Below are 19,059 nucleotides of genomic sequence, written 5' to 3'. Positions count from 1 at the left end.
AAATTATTAACAATATAAATAGCCATATATAAAATAAATAAATAGCCAAAGCTATATCACTTCTGTTTTCTTTGTAACAAAATACTGTTGAAAAACCATCAGAACTAAACTCCATTGTTTAGATGGTTCAAGCATGTTGAAAATTATTTTTCAATCAAGTTCTCTTACAAAGAAAAAGTAAATTAAATAGCTAGGGATGCTCATTTCCTTAATTTTGCTAACCGACAACCGCCTCTCATTAATCGGTTATTAACGGTTAACTGGTCAGATTACTATTAATTTTATATTAAATAAATTGACGTATCTATTTTGTGTATGACACATTAAATATTGCATTTTAAAATACTGATTTATTTTTATATATTAATAGCGGAACAGAACAACAGAGCATCTTCACGCACCTGCAGTGTTTAGCACAGAAGAGCAGAATAATCTAAATAAAATGAATAAAATAAATAGGACTGCCCTAAATTATTTTCACTTAAATAATTAATTTATATTACAAAACGAAAATACTGACTGATTCTTTTTAATAACCGGCATAGGCTTTTTTTTCCAATCATATGTTTTTTTCTTCCGTCAAATAAAAATAGCTGACTTCCTCAAATTGCTTGCTCCACGGAAAATATGCATTTATTTAATGCCCCACTGTTATTATTATAATCACAAAACCTTTACATTTTTAATAGAAATCATTATTTTAAAGATTATGTCCTGATATAGCCTATGGTTTCCTCTCTCTCCCTCGCGGTTCAAGTGCATATGTAGACTTTTTGTAAACAGTTTGTTTAAATATGATATTGCATTAATCTGCGTACATGCTTTAAGCTGTAAAATAAAAAGTAAAGCCTATTTGTTGCGTTTATTACGCAGATCCAGGTCAACATAAGCGCTGGTTTAGTATCAACAGGTCTGTATCAAACAGCAATATTCTTCTTCCATTTTGCTTCTTTGGCAAATGTGTCTGTAGCGGTCTGTAGGCACGGGTTATACGTTATCGTCCCGCAAATTAAGTATGCCTTGCAGTTAAACAAGTGGCCGAAAACGAGGCGCACCTAACTGCCTTTATGTTGACATGAAACGACTGAATCAGCTGGGTATCGATTGTGCAAAAGTGTTGCTGTCTGTGTTGTTACAATTGTAATATTTAATACTATTGTGATATTCAAGATTTGTATATTCATACAGCTCTGGATAACCTAAAACAGCGATTAGACCTTCAGAGCGGCATTAATGCGTCCTCAAGTAAAGCGAAACTGCTATAAACTCCAGCAAGATAGAGTGATTATATGCAGAGCCATATACCTTTATCTCTAAATAAAGTATAACTATAGAAACTGTGTTTATTTTAACTGAAAGCTTCATCGTGTTTTCTGACCTCACGCACCTGTCAGTCAGCACTCTCAAAGGTTCAAACAGAAAGCGCACTGCACGGTTACAGAAAAGTTTGGCTGTTACCTGACATCTGGTGAACGCCCATTCCTCTCTGCGCAGCCACATTAACAGTGTGAGCAAATCATCGTATATGCACTGAAAATCCAGCCGCTTTGACAGCATTGGCAATGTTTCTGGCGTTGTCTGTTGTCAAGCGGGGTTAAGTTGGTTTTGTTTTTGATATTCTTGACACATTCAGACGGCCCCTTACTAAGAGCTCCGTGCGAGCTCTCCCGGCTAAATATTGCGAGGGCTTAAACGGAGCAGTGCTTGTAATGTCGAACGAAAAAAAGTGTTAATTAGCTCAACTGTTGCAGGCACACGTGACGTTATTGGAAAGGTATCACGGGGTGTGTCGCGATTCTCCCTTATCACACCGCGACACAGGATCGTAGATCTGAGTGTCGCGATTTCGATTTTATATCGTGTATCGTTACAGCCCTATACTTCATTTATCTTATTATAACAATAATTTGCCGAAAATTATGCCTTAAATGAGCAGTATTTTAAGGGTAATTTTAATCCAAATGATTACAGTCACAACTATTAAAAAACACAAGTTGTAATAAAACTGGGTGGTAATTGGATACTGAAAATCCCATACTTGTTTTATAATTTAAATTTTGATTCCTCATCAAATTTCTGCATATTTTTTCACCTGCTACTCTAAGAAACTGCTGACTCTCCACAAATACTTGGTTAACTTGTTAAACAAATGTAGTCTGGTTTGGTGATGTTAGTAATGTATAGAAAAATGCAAAGCAGAATTCTCCTGAGCTCATTAACCCACTAATGACAGCCACTTTGTGATGGCTTTTAAGGTGGTTATTGAGGTTTGTTGTGTTACCTTGAGAAGATTGGACTAAACAGGAGCAAAGGCTACCTGATCAACATTACATTCATCATCAAAAAAAAAAAAAAAAACACTTGCACTGTAAATGCAGTCACTCCATGCTTGTGTTGCGTTACAATCCGTAAACTCCACTCATTAAAAAAACAGCTTGGTGTTTATACTGTAAATGATCGTGGGCCACAAATATCATAATTGTTTTGATAATACGACTAACCGTGTAGCCCTAACATGTAGCCACTCTTTTGAGCACATCTTGCAGTCCATCTCTAAACAAATGTTTAGATTATTATTTAAGCTGCTCTCCAGCGGCGAAGTACCTGGCAGAGTAGCGAATTAAAAAAAATTTGCAGAAACTGGAAAAGAGAACTCAAATTTAAAATTATATAAAAAGTATTGGATTCTTAAACAAGTATCTCATATGTACAGCTTTTTCTATAGGACTTTTTCCAGCTGTGGTGACAGGCCTTTATTACACGGATCTGCCAACTACCTATGGTGTTATTTCAATGACAAATGGAAAAATGTTGTGAGTGCAACATTACAAGTCGAGATGCGACCTGACGTAAAGTGAGACAGCTATAAACTCCAGCAGGATAAAGTCATTATATGCAGAGCCCTAGAACTTTATTTATATAGTATAATAATGGAAACTGTTCATCATAACTAAAAGCTACAGTACGTCATGTTTGCTGGCCTCATGCACCTGTCAGTCAGTCAGCACGTAACCCTAAAGGGTTTAACAGATATCGCACAGCACTACTACGGTTACAGAAAAGTTGTAATTGTCATATAACTGTTATAATTGACTTACCTTTTAATACGTTGTAGTGCGATTTATAACCTGGTATTTCAGAAAGAAAAAAAACACACGACCTAATGTTTTGAATGAGAAACTTTAATGAAGCCGTGTGTTACCGCCCAAACTCAAAACTGGCTCGAATAACAACATTCAACCTTTAAGCCGAACATATGAAAGCCACACACATTTGAGTTGATAAATTGACATTCCGTCAATACGTTTAATTTTCATAAATCATAAGTTTTCAAAGGAGACAAAACATTAATGAAAATCAAGCAGACAGGTAGGGCAGCTAAGGTAAACAGGGTCTGACTATACTGTTTTAAATGGACAAATCTAACCTAAACTCCCGTGAAAGGAATAAAAACAGGTGAGTCCTGTGGGCCACTGCTTACCTTCGCTAAATGAAGTTTATTCATAAACTAATTTCGAGAGGATCACGTGCTTATGATTTATCACGGCCAGTCTCGCATTTGCTAATCACTAATCTTCCAATCATATGAGCCCTAAGCCACTATAAATAGCCTTAGTTTTCAGTTCACTTTATCTTCGTTTGGAAGAAACCCCCCTCCTCCCCTATTCTCCTCCTTTACCTGTGATTGGGCGGCACGGCGGTCCAGTGGTTAGCACTGCGAGCCACACAGCAAGAATACTGCCGGCCCTAGTTCCATAGGACCGGTGGGTGTTTCTGTGGGGAGTTTGTATGTCCTCCCCGTGTCCGCGTGGGTTTTCCCCAGGTTCTCCGGTTTCCTCCCACCATCCAAAGACATTCAACATACATAACAATCAAGCTTGTCTAATCCCTTACGTTCCCTTAGCTACAGCAGCAGGGGAGTTCTTAGATCCACCGAGCTCGGGCTCCCTTCTTGCTCTGCCAACGGGAGGAAGCCCCGGGCTCGAGGAGCCCTTGAGCTCAAGGCTCTGTCCCGGGACAGCATGCCAAATAAGCTTTGTAAATCATCAGCTAAGTGTGAACTCTTGAAACTAAAAAAATAACAAAACGTGACTATGAAAAATAAACCCCTACCTGCTACAAAACAAAGTATCAAAATAAACTAGTTAACACATTACGAACATTACTAAGAATCAAAAGGTTAACAGGAACAAAAAACTCAATGGCGCAGCATCTAGATGGATGATCGCTGGGCTTGCGGAACACTGCCTGCCATACCGCCTGAGCGCAAGCCACCACCGAGCTGAGGGAGGGCGAGAGACTGCAAGACAGAGAAAGAGAGAGAGACTGAGCCGCCATTGCTGTCAGCCTTATATACTGGGAATCCCCAGTGACGTCACGGGCATCATCCAATCCTGGATAAGCCGAGTACAAACACTTCTCCTAGAACTCGATCGCAACAAGCACAAACCGGCAATATATAAATAGATTGATTAAATAACACAGACCCACGTAACACCATTCACCTTAAGTGAATAAATTGTAGAGAAGAAAAAACATCTTACCTAAAACAAAAACGACAATTTATTTTATCAGACGCGTGATAAAGCGTCCGCAATAGCATTATCCTTTCCACGGATATGCCGAATGTCTAGTTGAAACGTTTGTAAAAACAAACTCCACCTCATCAAATGCTGGTTGTGGTTTTTCATCCGACTAATGAAAAGGGGTTGTGATTTGTGTAGACAATTAAAGGATACGAAACAGAACCAATACAAACATCAAAATCTTGGAGAGCAAGGACAAGTGCGAGCACCTCCTTTTCAATGGTTGAGTAACCTCGCTGATGTTTATTAAATTTCCGCGAGAAGAAACAGACAGGGTGTTCGATTCCATTTATTTCTGCCTGGAGGAGAACAGCTCCTGCACCAGTGTCACTTGCATCAACAGCAAGAATAAAAGGAGAAGAAAAATCGGGCGCAGATAGAACTGGAGAACTAATCAAAATGGTTTTAATTTTCATAAAAACTCATCTGACATTCCTCAGACCATTTGAATGGTACTTTAGGACTGAGAAGGTCAGTTAAGGGACAAGCAACTACAGAAAATTTTTTACAAAAATTTCTGTAGTATCCAACCATCCCATAAACGGCGCGTAGTGGGCACTGGAAAACTATGAATTGCCTCAACCTTCGACTCCACCGGACAGATTTGTCCACCACCCACAACTTTCCCAAGATAAGTCACAGTTGTCTGACCGAATTCACACTTTGCCAAATTGATAGTGAGGTTGGCACTCGACAGACCGTTGAATAAGGTCTCTAGCTGTTCTATATGCTCAGACCAAGACATGCTATAAATAACCAAGTCATCCAAATACGCTTCGATGTTCTGCAAGCCTTCAATTACGCGGTTTACGAAACGTTGGAAGGTGGCCAGTGCGTTTCGAAGGCCGAAAGCCATTACAGTGTAATTTAGAAAACGATGCCATGTAACACAGCATATTTCTTTAGCACGGTCACTAAGGGGCACCTGCCATTAGCCTTGGAGCAGATCAATTTTTTAAACAAAAACCGCATTCCCAACGCGATCCACGCAATCCTCCATACGAGGTAAAAGATAACTATCAGGCTTGGTGAGATCATTTACACGTCTAAAATCAGTGCAAGATCGAAATGTGTTGTCAAATTTCTTTACAAGCAAACAGGGTGAACTCCATGGACTAAAGCTTGGTTTAGCGATGTTATTTTCAAGCATAAAATTGACCTTTTGCATCTGTTCTCGCTTTTCTGGACTTACCCGATAAGCATGCTGTTTTATTGGCAACGCATCACCCATTTCAATATCATGTTCAATTAAAGACGTACGGGTAGGAACATCTGAGAATAAATCAAGATGATTTTCAATAAGACCAACCACTTCCGAACGTTTAGCAACTGTTAAATAGGAAAGATAAAAGTCAAGGTTTTGGACAATCTCAGAATTTTTTTGTTTTCCCACCACTAACTCAGGAGCAGGAAACTCCACGTCTTCCTCCTCCAACAACACGCCGTCAGCAAGCATGGAAGACAAAGGACTGATCAACGGATCAGTTCAGCACCGGACAGCGCACAGTGATCAGGAATTTTTGCACCGGATAGTGCCTCGTCAGTCAACAGAGTCTCTGTGGGCAACACAGTTGAAACAGCAGCATTCTCTCTAGACACATTTGATGATCAATCAAAGTAAGGCTTAAGCATGTTTATGTGACACAGCTGAGTTTTTTTCTTTCTTTGAGAAGTAGCAATCACATAGTCAAGTTTACTCACCTTTTCTTTAACTACATACGGGCCATAATAGCGAGCCTGCAATGCAGAACCCAACACTGGCAATAGAACGAGCACCTTATCACCTGGAACAAAATTGCAAAGTTTAGCGTGCTGATCAAAACGGCTTTTCATTTTCTGCTGAGATATTTGCATATTCTCCTTGGCGATTCTGCATGCACGGTGCAACTTGGAACGGAACTCTGAAACATAGTCAAGGACATTTTGTGCACTCGAATTGTTAGACCGATGATCTTTAATTGGCTTTAACGGGCCCCGGAACCATGGGGCCCGTTAAAAATGTCCATAGACAAGGTCCGCTGGGCTAAAGCCTAACAATTCCTGCACTACCTCCCTAGCTGCAAATAAAACCATTGGCACCCCATCATCCCAGTCTTTTTGGAATTCCAGATAAAAAGTATGTAGTATCAATTTTAGCGTCTGATGGAACCTTTCCAGTGCTTCTTGGCTTTCAGGGTGATAACAGCTTGAAGTGGAGTGTTGAATGTGCAGTTGGTTCAGTGCCTGTTTAAAAATATGAGACATAAAATTAGTTCCTTGGTCCGATTGTACTGTGCACGGAAGACCAAACAGTGAAAAGAATTTGACCAAAGCCTTCACAACAACAGGGGCAGTAATTTTGCGCAGAGGGATCGCCTCCGGAAAACGCGTTGAAGTGCACATAATCGTAAGCAAATATTGATTGCCAGATTTTGTACGTGGTAAAGGTCCTACGATATCTACCATCACCCGCTCAAAAGGTTCAGAAAAGACTGAAATAGGACACAAAGGTGCTGGTGCAATGTCTTGATTTGGCTTACCAGTCACTTGACACACGTGACAGCTTCTGCAGTGATTTGACACATAACGCTTTAAGCCTGGCCAGAAAAAATGTAAGTATGCGATCAAACTTTTTATTAACCTCTAAGTCAGTGGTTCCCAACCTTTTTCTCTGGCCCCCCCCCCAGAGAATATACAATATATATATATTACTGTATGTGTGTATGTGTATTTAGATAGGCTTTGTCATACTGTCTAATCTTTTTCTTCGCCTCTGAAGAATCATTACATTGACGTTTGTCTGCCATTTTTGTTTTAATTTTGCCTTTACGAGAAGTTGGACAAGCACATTGCGCAAGTGAGCAAAATGTAAAAAATTATTTAGAGTTATTTATTTTAATTATTTTTACTATTATGTTGGAATTTTAAGCATGTGTTTTGATTTTTTTTTTTTTGGTACCTAAAAATACATATATTCCTGAGAATTTTTTTTATAAATATTTCCCAAATTATGTTTAACAGAACAAGGAATTTAACAGTATTTCCTCTAATATTTGTTTTTCTTCTAGGCTTATTTGTTTTATTTTAGCTAGAATAAAAGCAGGTTTAAATATTTTGAAACCTATTTTAAGATCAATATTATTAGCCCCCTTAAGCAATATATATTTTTGATTGTCTGCAGAAGAAACTACTGTTATACAATGACTTGCCTAATTACTCTAATTAAGCCTTTGAATTGCACTTACATTTGAATGCTTATATTTTGAAAAACATCTACTAAAATATTATGTGCTGTCATCATAGCAAAGATAAAAGAAATCAGTAATTAGAAATGAGATATCAAAACTATTATGTTCAGAAATAAGTAAAAAAAAAAACTTCTTTCCATTAAACAGAAATTGGGAGGAAAAGGGTTGCTAATATTCAGGAGGGCTAATAACTCTGACTTCAAGTGTATATATACAGTTATTTTCCACCCTGCAAAGGAAAGAGAAATAAATACAATAGAATAAAAATATAAAACAAACTGTGCTTTAAAGGGTCACGAAACACCAAAACACATTTTTTGAGCTGTTGACAGTCGTATATGTGTCCCACACTGCTAAAAACACTATTAGGACACCTATATTTCACTAAAAAGTGTAAATTGGTTGTTTTTGCGTTATTTCAAGCAAATTCGTACTTCCTGTTTGAAACGAATTTTTGAAGCTGCGTCACGGTCATGACATAATAGCGTTGTATTCCAGCGTGCAGACTGGGCGTCTGTGCCAGAGTGTGCCTTATTACGTCTTACAGTGTGATGCATTAATGCATGAGTAAGGCTTGGTTCAAACCAATCAGCGCGCTCTATTGTGCAACTTCATTAATATTCATTAGTGTCACCGTCTTTACACCACAGAGACGCCACGTTGTGTTGGCAAAACAAGCGTGAAGTGTTGCTTTTACAGTTTGCTGCCATTAAGTTTCGTTTTCATTTTCTCTCTGTGAGAGCTTATCTGGATCACGTGTGGATTACAGTGTACGCGACGCTCGACAACAATAATTTACGTGTCTAAGGGGGATTATTGTTTACCTGAGAGCTGTTCTCATCTGCAAACGCTGAAATCCGGATTCCGGATGTAGTCTTCTCTTCATAAAGACGCAGCTCTAGTTGCTGGTGATTGTCCTGTCTCTACAGATTTGGTAAGTGAGCGACCAGTGCTCTTTGTATATTCAGTTTGTTCGTATCAAATAAGTTAACTATTGCATTGAGTGCAAACATGTTAGCACCGCATTTTGTGACCGGAATAACACACGCGGCTTTCGGACGCTACCTGCCGTGTGCATCTAAGTTTCCGGGAAATGCGGAGTTTTTTTTCCGTCATTCGCCGTGCGGTATCAAACATTGCATGAAAAATACACGCTTAGAGCAGTTCCTCGAATCAAATATCTCATTTGTCGCGAGGGGCATGAATGAATTCCCTGAATGAAAGAGCCGAACTGCAGTTAAAGTCCGACATTTAATAATTTGGCAAATAATTCGACTACAGATGTCCATGTAGGTTAAACACCATCCCTTTCTCCTGTGTATTTTGACTGAAACTCGCGCGTGCCCAAATAGACACTCCCACACCCTCCCACTTTAGTTTTTCCGACACTCCCCCCTAAACATAGCTGGACACGCCCACTTTTCTGACTTTTTCCAAAGAAGAGGTGTGAAAACACCCTGCTGAAACGAGGGGGTTTCATGGCCCTTTAAGCATCTCCGCTGTAAGAAAAAAACTTTAGCTATAAAAATCCTACAGTCAAGAGCAGAGAAACATTTTCTCGTTATGTTTGATTAATGATAATAAAAACAGGCGGCAGCAGGAATATTTTGCGCTGTCTCTTTAATGGTTTCTCTTTCACGTCTTTTGATCCTCAACTCGTTTGTTTATTACACAAATGAGGGTTAATGTAAATAATCACTAAACACCGCGTTTTGACACCTATTTGACCATTAAAGCGCTCACGTTAAGATGACTAGATGTCTGCGCTCCTCTGCTCGTCTCAGGGTGCGAATGAGAGCAAATGCTGACCGGCCGCATGCTTCAGACTGCGTGTGCGTGTTGCACACACACATAAGCACGCGGTCTTTCGCAACACATACAACTGGAAAGGGGGCGGTATATGATGCATATAATTGTTCATCTTGATTAATGCTTTTTTATAATCGTTTGAAATCGAAATCGGATTTTGGATTAATTGTACAGCCTCATATAATAGTGGAGCATTTTTATGCCTTTTTCTACCTCAACACTTATCCTCTCCCGCGCCCCCCTTGTGAACTCTGGGACCCCAGGTTGGGAACCACTGCTCTAAGTGACCAGCAAAAGGGTTATCATGCACGAGTCGAAGAATTTCAGGTTGATAAGAGGTAGGCACTACTGTCTGCTTAACGATCTGCCACCCATCTTCAGCAGTTGCGGTGGATGGTTTCTATTTCCTCATCAACACACCATCATTCACACTGTATCCTTGAGATACATCAAGTTCCTCAAAATGAATCACAGCTTCAAAGAGGGTTGCAATAGTTCCATCTTTCCTCTGTTTACTAATAAGCTGCTCGCGTGAAAGAGACAATTTAGCAGACTCGGCATGTTCATTAACTGTAACGGCGATGTCTGAACTGTTATAAGTATTTGAACGCTTACCTTCTAAAGAATTTTAAGCAGAGTGGAACAAATATTTCAAATCCTATTCTCCTTCCGACTTAAGATACACCTCTTTCAATCTCTGAGCCGTAGCGCAAGTAACAGTGCACGAAGGAAATACATCTGGGTATTTCTGCATTAGATCATCAGGGGTCGTACAAGGAAGAGGAACATCAGTCACCTCAGGGCTGGCAAAAACTTTTCCTCCCGCTAAGTCATTCCCCAAAATAAAAGTGACATCTCGAAAAGGAATACATGGTCGCACACCAACAACGACGCGGCCAACAACAAGGGAAGATTCAATTTCAATCTCGTGCAAAGGCACGTTCTTGAAGCCCATTTAAAAACCCTGCACCAAAACATTCGAACCAATAGAGCTTTGCTCCGACAAAGGCAATACTCCTTCCAGAAGAAAACTTTAAGCAGCTCCTGTGTCACAGAGAATTTTAACTGGTTTTCCACTGCTAGAATTACCCACCAAAGACACAAATCCATCCAAAATAAATGGATCATACCCCCGTTCAACATTTGTGTCAGCTTTCGCAGCAAGCACATCAAGTCCTTCTATTTGCGACGTAAACATCAACAAACTGACTGGTTTTGGGACACTCTTTTTCTTTTTAAGCAAATGGCATTCAGAACTTTTGTGTCCGCATTTTTTTGCAATTAACTCAATTATGGGAAAAATCTTAATCACAATTATTTTGTTCATAATTGTAATCATGATTATTAAAAATGATTATCAGTTAAAAGTCATTATTAGCCTCTTTAAGCAATACTTATTTTTGATTTGTGAGCGGGTCTTTCTGGTGTCCTTCGGGGGCGTAGTCAATGAAGGAATGGATGCAAAGAAATGCGTATAGTTTGAGTTATGTAGGTTATGTATGTTAGGTAGCAAGACCATATAGCTGAGACAGTAACTTAGAAACACAAAAAACTTTGACAAAAATCTTAAAATGAAACAAGTTTATTAAGCTACACACACAGTAAACTACTCTACGTAAAATAGACAAACATACAGACACACACACACAGTTCTGGAATGAGTGAATGACAGGATGAACAACTAAGGGTCCCAAATGTGAATGACAGGATGAACAACTCAGAGTCCCAAACGTCTTGCACTTGCTAAGTTCTTGGCATTGCAATCTGAGAAAACCACTAAGCAGAGAGTCTAAGGTTTACTGCTTAAACTTAATTTACACCAGTTTCGGCAAGGAATGAAATGTTGGTTTGTGTTTACTTGCGTTTTGATGACCAGTCTCATTCGTCAGCTGGTTGAGGGAAACCCCGGCAAAGCCGATCAATTGCAACGATGTCATGGCTGGGATGTCCTTTGTTGGAAAGGGTTTTTCCTTCGTCTTCTGGAGCGTAGGACTCGTTGTCCCAGTGACGGAGAATTTGCGGTCAGCATACTGAAAGGAAATCCTCTAGTGACTGCTCTTCTGTGGAAATAGGAAGACTTAGGAAGTCAGGGTTCAGGGAAATTGAATGCTGCTGGATGAGGCGGCATCCGAGTGTTCACGGGAACGCGGTTATACGAGCAGAACAGGGTCAGACTGAGTTTATGTGAGTCGCGAATGTACTTAAAGCAGCTTGAGCTCCTGTGAACGGGGTCTTGTTGCCGCAGTGAGGTAACGACAGACAGACGCAGGCTTTACCGGGTGATTCTTCGAAGAGCGATGTCCGGCAGGCATGTTGTAAAGACGGGAAGTGTGCACCGCAAAGGTTGTGCCTAGAAAACCCCTCGTGAAGCCAAAGCGAAAGCCACAAAACTTTACATCATTGAATTTATATAGTGGGCAGAATTTAACCCAGCTCATTGTTATTGTCCAATGGCCGTTGCTACTGAGCGAGACCATGCATTTCTTTTCCCTGGTTGTTATGGTGCTAATCCCCGGACAGGAAAAGGGGTGGGAGGTCAACCGGAAAGACACAAATGTGTCTTTTTTCTTACTTTGGGTGTAAGATTTAATTTGGCGTAGTCATGAGAGTCCCAAATGGCCAGAATCCCTGATAGGCCATTATTACTAAGTAACTGGGGGTGACAACAGTTCTTTGTCTTATAAGGGGGAAGAAGAGTGTGTGTTAGAATTAAGCCCCCGGTGATACTTAATTAGGAAGGAGACGAGGTAGCGCAACAAGGCTTCATGACTGCTTATTGTTAACGCTAAAAACATGGCGAGTTCCTACACTTTATACTTTCACCCATTTCCGTTTTGCTGTCCCATTGGTGGAGACCAATTAAACAATGTTGACTGTCGTCACAGAAAACACCAACTATCATAAATGCATATGCCGTCATGGCTTTGCAATCTCTTTTTTTTTTGTTATAATAGAGGCCAATGGAGAAAAAAACAGCCATGAATATATCGAAAAGGGAGTAAATTTGCCCAGAGTGTATTGAGTTTTTTATTTTTTATTTCAAAGCATTTTTCCAGAATATGTCAAAATAAGATGTCCCCAAATATCAGTCCGTTTGCTAAAACAGAAAGTTTTGGACAAATTAAGCTTAAAAATCACCCCAGAATAGATGAAAAAAGACCCAACACCACACAAGGGAAAGGTGCACATTCCAGCCTTTATGCAGATCATATACAGGTATGTCTCATGTCTGCGAGGCAAATATTCAGCTGTTACCACAGAGCTTTTTTTTTCTGATGCATTTACCAGTCAGGCATAGAATGAACAAGTATTTCCTGTCTGCTTTACAAATTTTAGAAAAACATTTTGTTGTAATTATGAATAAATACAAATAAAAATAGGCCCCTTACAACTTTCAAATATGTGTCTTATCAATATGACTAAAATTACTTTTATGAGAAACTCTGAAAACTGGACTGACAGTTTCAAATGACTATAACTTCTATTTTAAGCGGCTTTGACACAATTTACTTTGTAAAAGCACTAGATAAGTAGATTAATTGAATTGTATCCGCTTAAATGTGTACACATTAATGAACCAAACAAAATATGATCTGACCTATTTTACATTTATTGTGCATCAAAATGACAGTGTGTGTAGCCAATGATTCCTGTGTCTTTTCACGTTTCAGCTTTTGATGAGAAATTTTAGGACTTAATGAAAACTAATGTTTTATTTATTTCAGACCTAATTGAAGAGAATGAGGGGAGTAAAGAGGAGGAACATCATGTCAAAATTGAGGAAAAAACTAATTCACAGACTAATGGTATTTTAAAAAGGAGAGACAAGAATCCTTTCACATGCACTCAGTGTGGAAGGAGTTTTGGAAGAAAAGGCTATCTTAAGATTCACATGAGGATCCACACTGGAGAGAAACCATTCACATGCAATCAGTGTGGGAAAAATTTCTGCCAATCGTCATCTCTTAATCAACACATGATAATTCACACTAGCGAGAAACCATTTACATGCACTCAGTGTGGGAGGAGTTTCAGCCAATTATCACACCTTAATAAACACATGATGATCCACACTGGAGAGAAACCATTCACATGCACTCTGTGTGGGAGGAGTTTCAGCCAATTATCACACCTTAATAAACACATGATGATTCACACTGGAGAGAAACCATTTACTTGCACTCAGTGTGGGAAGAGTTTTAGCCAATCATCATCTCTTAATCTACACATGAGGATTCACACTGGAGAGAAACCATTCACATGCACTCAGTGTGGGAAGAGTTTCAGCCAATCATCAAACCTTACTCTACACATGAGGATCCACACTGGAGAGAAACCTTTTACATGCACTCAGTGTGGGAAGAGTTTCAGTCAATCATCATCCCTTAACCTACACATGATGAGCCACACTGGAGAGAAACCATTCATATGCACTCAATGTGGAAAGAGTTTCAGCCAATCATCAAACCTTACTCTACACATGAGGATCCACACTGGAGAGAAACCTTTTACATGCACTCAGTGTGGGAAGAGTTTCAGTCAATCATCAAACCTTAATAAACACTAAGGAACCACACTGGAGAGAAACCATTCACATGCACTCAGTGTGGGAAAAGTTTTACCTTCTCATCACACCTTAATCAACACCTGAGGAACCACACTGGGGAGAAACCATTCACATGCACTCAGTGTGGGAAGAGTTTCAGCCAATCATCACACCTTAATGAACACATGATGATTCACACTGGAGAGACACCATTCACCTGCACTTAAGCCGCGGTCACACTGGACTTTTCTCCCCATAGACTTCCATTTATACTGTTGTAAACTTCTAAGAGCCCAAAAAAACAGGGAGAATCTTTCGGTTGTCTTCAAAGCAGAATCCTGTTTTAATAAGAAGAACTCATTGTAGCTGTGGCGTCATCAAACTCTCAACTGCACAGCAAACATTATACATTTTATACAATTTACAGCATGTAGGTGGGGTCAGTCATGATGGGGACAGTTAAACAAAGCATGCAAATGAAGTCTGGTTGTCTGCAGGGTGCCATGCCTTCTCCAGGTCTGATCTCATCTGTATATATGTACATCATTACAACAATGTGCAAATGATGTTCTGGAGACAGGGAAGACAATAGATACAGCCATGCTCTGAAATCGATAATTGCATCACTTTGGCTTAGCCTGTAGTCAGCAAGGCAAAGATTAAATGTCCCTCCTAGCTGGCATGTCAATGAAATGATATGATTAAAAACCAAAGAATATAACTTTTCAGTTATACTTAGATTATTGTTCATTTGGAATTAGATGATAGAAATTTATATTTCCCCAACAGTCAAGTCGAGTCTTTTTTGGATATTTGTAAAGCAAGTCTCAAGTCCTGAATTTTGTGACTTAAGTCTGACTCGAGTCAAGTCATGTGACTCGAGTCCCCCATCTCGGGTATACAGTTTGACCCAAAGAATGACCAGTCTGGTAGATGAAGAAGAGCCAGCCCACCCAGCAATAGTTCGTCGAAAAGACGACATTGTCAGACGTCCAAACAACGTGGAAAACAGGTGGGAAAGTGAAAGACGAAACTACATCTTTTTAACGTCGTCGAAAAGACGTAATTGTAAGACGTCCAAACAACGTGGAAAACAGGTGGGAAAGTGAAAGGTGAAAAGACGTCTTTTTCATGTCGTCGGAAAGACGTAATTGTAAGACGTCCAAACAACGTGGAAAACAGGTGGGAAAGTGAAAGGTGAAAAGACGTCTTTTTCATGTCGTCGAAAATACGTCAATTTTAAGTCGAAATTTGGTTGTGAGAAATACCTTTATAAACGTTTTAGAAAATACACATAATTCAGAAATTCAACATTTTGTTTAAAAAATATTATTTATTAGCCTAATATTTGCAGACAAAAGTAATGACAAAACATGTATTGGTCAATTTAACATTAACAACAACAGAAGCATCAGATAGTGTTTTCAGCTCTGCGTCGGCCCTGTAAATTCGGTGGCTGTTGTGTCGCAGTTTGGCTGCACCTGCTATAACAAAGAAAAACTCTGTTTTAGCTGATATAATGCACATCCTTATGTGTTATTTTAAGAAAATTAACGTGACATTCAAAAAATAAATGCTATTTTGACTGCATGATACACACTTTTCTGTTTAGGGCACATTTCAGTTAATTTAACCATACTTTTTATTGTATTATTATTTATTTTTAAGAAATGGACAGAGATGGCAAAAATACACACATCCTATTCAAGAAAAAGTGATACTGATGCTTAAAACAACTCTGGTAAAAGTTAAAGTAGCCTACTGACTGCACTTTTGTAGTCAAATATGGCCTCAAACACGTAATAAAAAAAGTTTCTATTACTACCTGTTTTTCACGCTGGTAACTAGACTCACATCCAGGCCCGGCGCCAGGAATCAGAACTGAGGGGGCATTTTAAATCCATAGGGGGGCACTAGACCTGGTGGCTGATTTTGGTCTCTCTTGTTCCTTTCATTTAGGCTATTTATTCACATTTATTATTACTTTACTTTGTTACTGACCTAAGAAAGTAAAAAAAAAAATCATTTTGAAAACGAAATGCATTGATTTTATTTTTTTGCTGTTTGAAACAACTAACACTCATTTGGGGGATGGTGGGTCTCTAGCGGGGGGGGTCTTTGGAACGACCGCTGGCAAACGCTATGGATGAGCTCACCGGGGGCGTTGGTTGGACCAGGGGGAGAGCCCACCAAGCCATGCCCGGATAGAGACCACTCTCTCCGGCATGACCCGCGCCTGGAGGGGGGGGTAGCGCGTCCCTGGGTTTCGCTGACCTGCCGTCGAGTTTTCGATAACAGACTCAAATGAAGGACTTAGTGCAATTTTCGATTTCGCGGTTGAACGAACCAGGGGTCTAACGAGGGCCCCGTTGCCCCAAAACAAGCGTTCAAACCCGGGCAAACCAAATGCGCACTGCTGCCCTGGTCCTTCCAAGGATCCAGGCCTCTTGGCCAGCAAAGCTAACCCAAAACAAGCGTTCAAATCCGGGCAAACCAAGTGGGCGCTGCTGCCCTGGTCCTTCCAAGGACCCAGGCCTCAATGGCCAGCAAAGCTACCCCAAAACAAGCGTTCAAATCCGGGCAAACCAAGTGGGCGCTGCTGCCCTGGTTCTACCAAGGACCCAGGCCTCAATGGCCAGCAAAGCTACCCCAAAACAAGCGTTCAAATCCGGGCAAACCAAGTGCGCGCTGCTGCCCTGGTCCTTCCAAGGATCCAGGCCTCTTGGCCAGCAAAGCTAACCCCAAAAACAAGCGTTCAAATCCGGGCAAACCAAATGCGCACTGCTGCCCTGGTCCTTCCAAGGATCCAGGCCTCTTGGCCAGCAAAGCTAACCCCAAAAACAAGCGTTCAAATCCGGGCAAACCAAATGCGCACTGCTGCCCTGGTCCTTCCAAGGATCCAGGCCTCTTGGCCAGCAAAGCTAACCCCAAAAACAAGCGTTCAAATCCGGGCAAACCAAATGCGCACTGCTGCCCTGGTCCTTCCAAGGATCCAGGCCTCTTGGCCAGCAAAGCTAACCCAAAAACAAGCGTTCAAATCCGGGCAAACCAAATGCGCACTGCTGCCCTGGTCCTTCCAAGGATCCAGGCCTCTTGGCCAGCAAAGCTAACCCAAAAACAAGCGTTCAAATCCGGGCAAACCAAATGCGCACTGCTGCCCTGGTCCTTCCAAGGATCCAGGCCTCTTGGCCAGCAAAGCTAACCCAAAAACAAGCGTTCAAATCCGGGCAAACCAAGTGGGCGCTGCTGCCCTGGTCCTACCAAGGACCCAGGCCTCAATGGCCAGCAAAGCTACCCCAAAACAAGCGTTCAAATCCGGGCAAACCAAGTGCGCACTGCTGCCCTGGTCCTTCCAAGGATCCAGGCCTCTTGGCCAGCAAAGCTAACCCAAAAACAAGCGTTCAAATCCGGGCAAACCAAATGCGCACTGCTGCCCTGGTCCTTCCAAGGATCCAGGCCTCTTGGCCAGCAAAGCTAACCCAAAAACAAGCGTTCAAATCCGGGCAAACCAAATGCGCACTGCTGCCCTGGTTCTACCAAGGATCCAGGCCTCTTGACCAGCAAAGCTAACCCAAAAACAAGCGTTCAAATCCGGGCAAGGCCAGTGGTCTGAACACCATGGGAGTCAGGGTTCCATGGCAGGCCACCGCGCGCAAAGGCCTATGTGGGTCACCAACGGTAAGCGATGGGTCAGAAAGAGCCAGGGGGGGGTCTTTGGTGATCAGTGCTTGCCCGGGATAAGTGAGGGTGTATTGGGCAGAGAGCGCGTGACATGAAGCCTCGGAGGCCAATGGTTCACCAGCGGCACCATTTACGCACCAGCTGAGACCTAAGTGCGCTCACCGGGGGCGTTCGTTGGACCAGGGGGAGAGCTCACCAAGCCATGCCCGGAAAGAGACCACTCTCTCCGGCATGACCCGCGCCTGGAGGGGGTGGTAGCGCGTCCCTGGGTTTCGCTGACCTGCCGTCGAGGTTTCGATAACAGACTCAAAAGAAGGACTTAGTGCAATTTTCGATTTCGCGGTTGAACGAACCAGGGGTCTAACGAGGGCCCCGTTGCCCCAAAACAAGCGTTCAAACCCGGGCAAACCAAGTGGGCACTGCTGCCCTGGTCCTTCCAAGGATCCAGGCCTCTTGGCCAGCAAAGCTAACCCAAAAACAAGCGTTCAAATCCGGGCAAACCAAATGCGCACTGCTGCCCTGGTCCTTCCAAGGATCCAGGCCTCTTGGCCAGCAAAGCTAACCCCAAAAACAAGCGTTCAAATCCGGGCAAACCAAATGCGCACTGCTGCCCTGGTCCTTCCAAGGATCCAGGCCTCTTGGCCAGCAAAGCTAACCCCAAAAACAAGCGTTCAAATCCGGGCAAACCAAATGCGCACTGCTGCCCTGGTCCTTCCAAGGATCCAGGCCTCTTGGCCAGCAAAGCTAACCCCAAAAACAAGCGTTCAAATCCGGGCAAACCAAATGCGCACTGCTGCCCTGGTCCTTCCAAGGATCCAGGCCTCTTGGCCAGCAAAGCTAACCCCAAAAACAAGCGTTCAAATCCGGGCAAACCAAATGCGCACTGCTGCCCTGGTCCTTCCAAGGATCCAGGCCTCTTGGCCAGCAAAGCTAACCCAAAAACAAGCGTTCAAATCCGGGCAAACCAAATGCGCACTGCTGCCCTGGTCCTTCCAAGGATCCAGGCCTCTTGGCCAGCAAAGCTAACCCAAAAACAAGCGTTCAAATCCGGGCAAACCAAATGCGCACTGCTGCCCTGGTCCTTCCAAGGATCCAGGCCTCTTGGCCAGCAAAGCTAACCCAAAAACAAGCGTTCAAATCCGGGCAAACCAAATGCGCACTGCTGCCCTGGTCCTTCCAAGGATCCAGTCCTCTTGGCCAGCAAAGCTAA

The 19,059-nt window shown here is 41.8% G+C and overlaps 1 protein-coding gene across 8 annotated transcripts in view; it reads left to right on the top strand.

The window, feature by feature from the left end:
- LOC101883766 (uncharacterized) overlaps positions 1-17,183 on the top strand; it is a 291,682-nt gene extending 274,499 nt beyond the window's left edge. For 4 of the 8 annotated variants that reach the window (XM_073947928.1, XM_073947930.1, XM_073947927.1 and 1 more), the window contains 2 exons: positions 5,991-6,203; positions 13,348-17,183. In XM_073947928.1, the coding sequence (XP_073804029.1) occupies positions 6,191-6,203; positions 13,348-14,189 (855 nt within the window). In that variant the 5' untranslated portion in view covers positions 5,991-6,190 and the 3' untranslated portion in view covers positions 14,190-17,183. The remainder of the gene's footprint in view (positions 1-5,990; positions 6,204-13,347) is intronic. The other 4 variants (XM_073947926.1, XM_073947932.1, XM_073947925.1 and 1 more) reach the window with 1 other exon arrangement.
- The last annotated feature ends 1,876 nt before the right edge of the window (positions 17,184-19,059 follow it).

Source organism: Danio rerio, chromosome 4 (assembly GCF_049306965.1).
Source record: "Danio rerio strain Tuebingen ecotype United States chromosome 4, GRCz12tu, whole genome shotgun sequence".
NCBI lineage: Eukaryota > Metazoa > Chordata > Actinopteri > Cypriniformes > Danionidae > Danio > Danio rerio.
The sequence above is the reverse complement of the archived record's forward strand: the minus strand, read 5'-3'. Positions and strand labels throughout refer to the sequence as shown.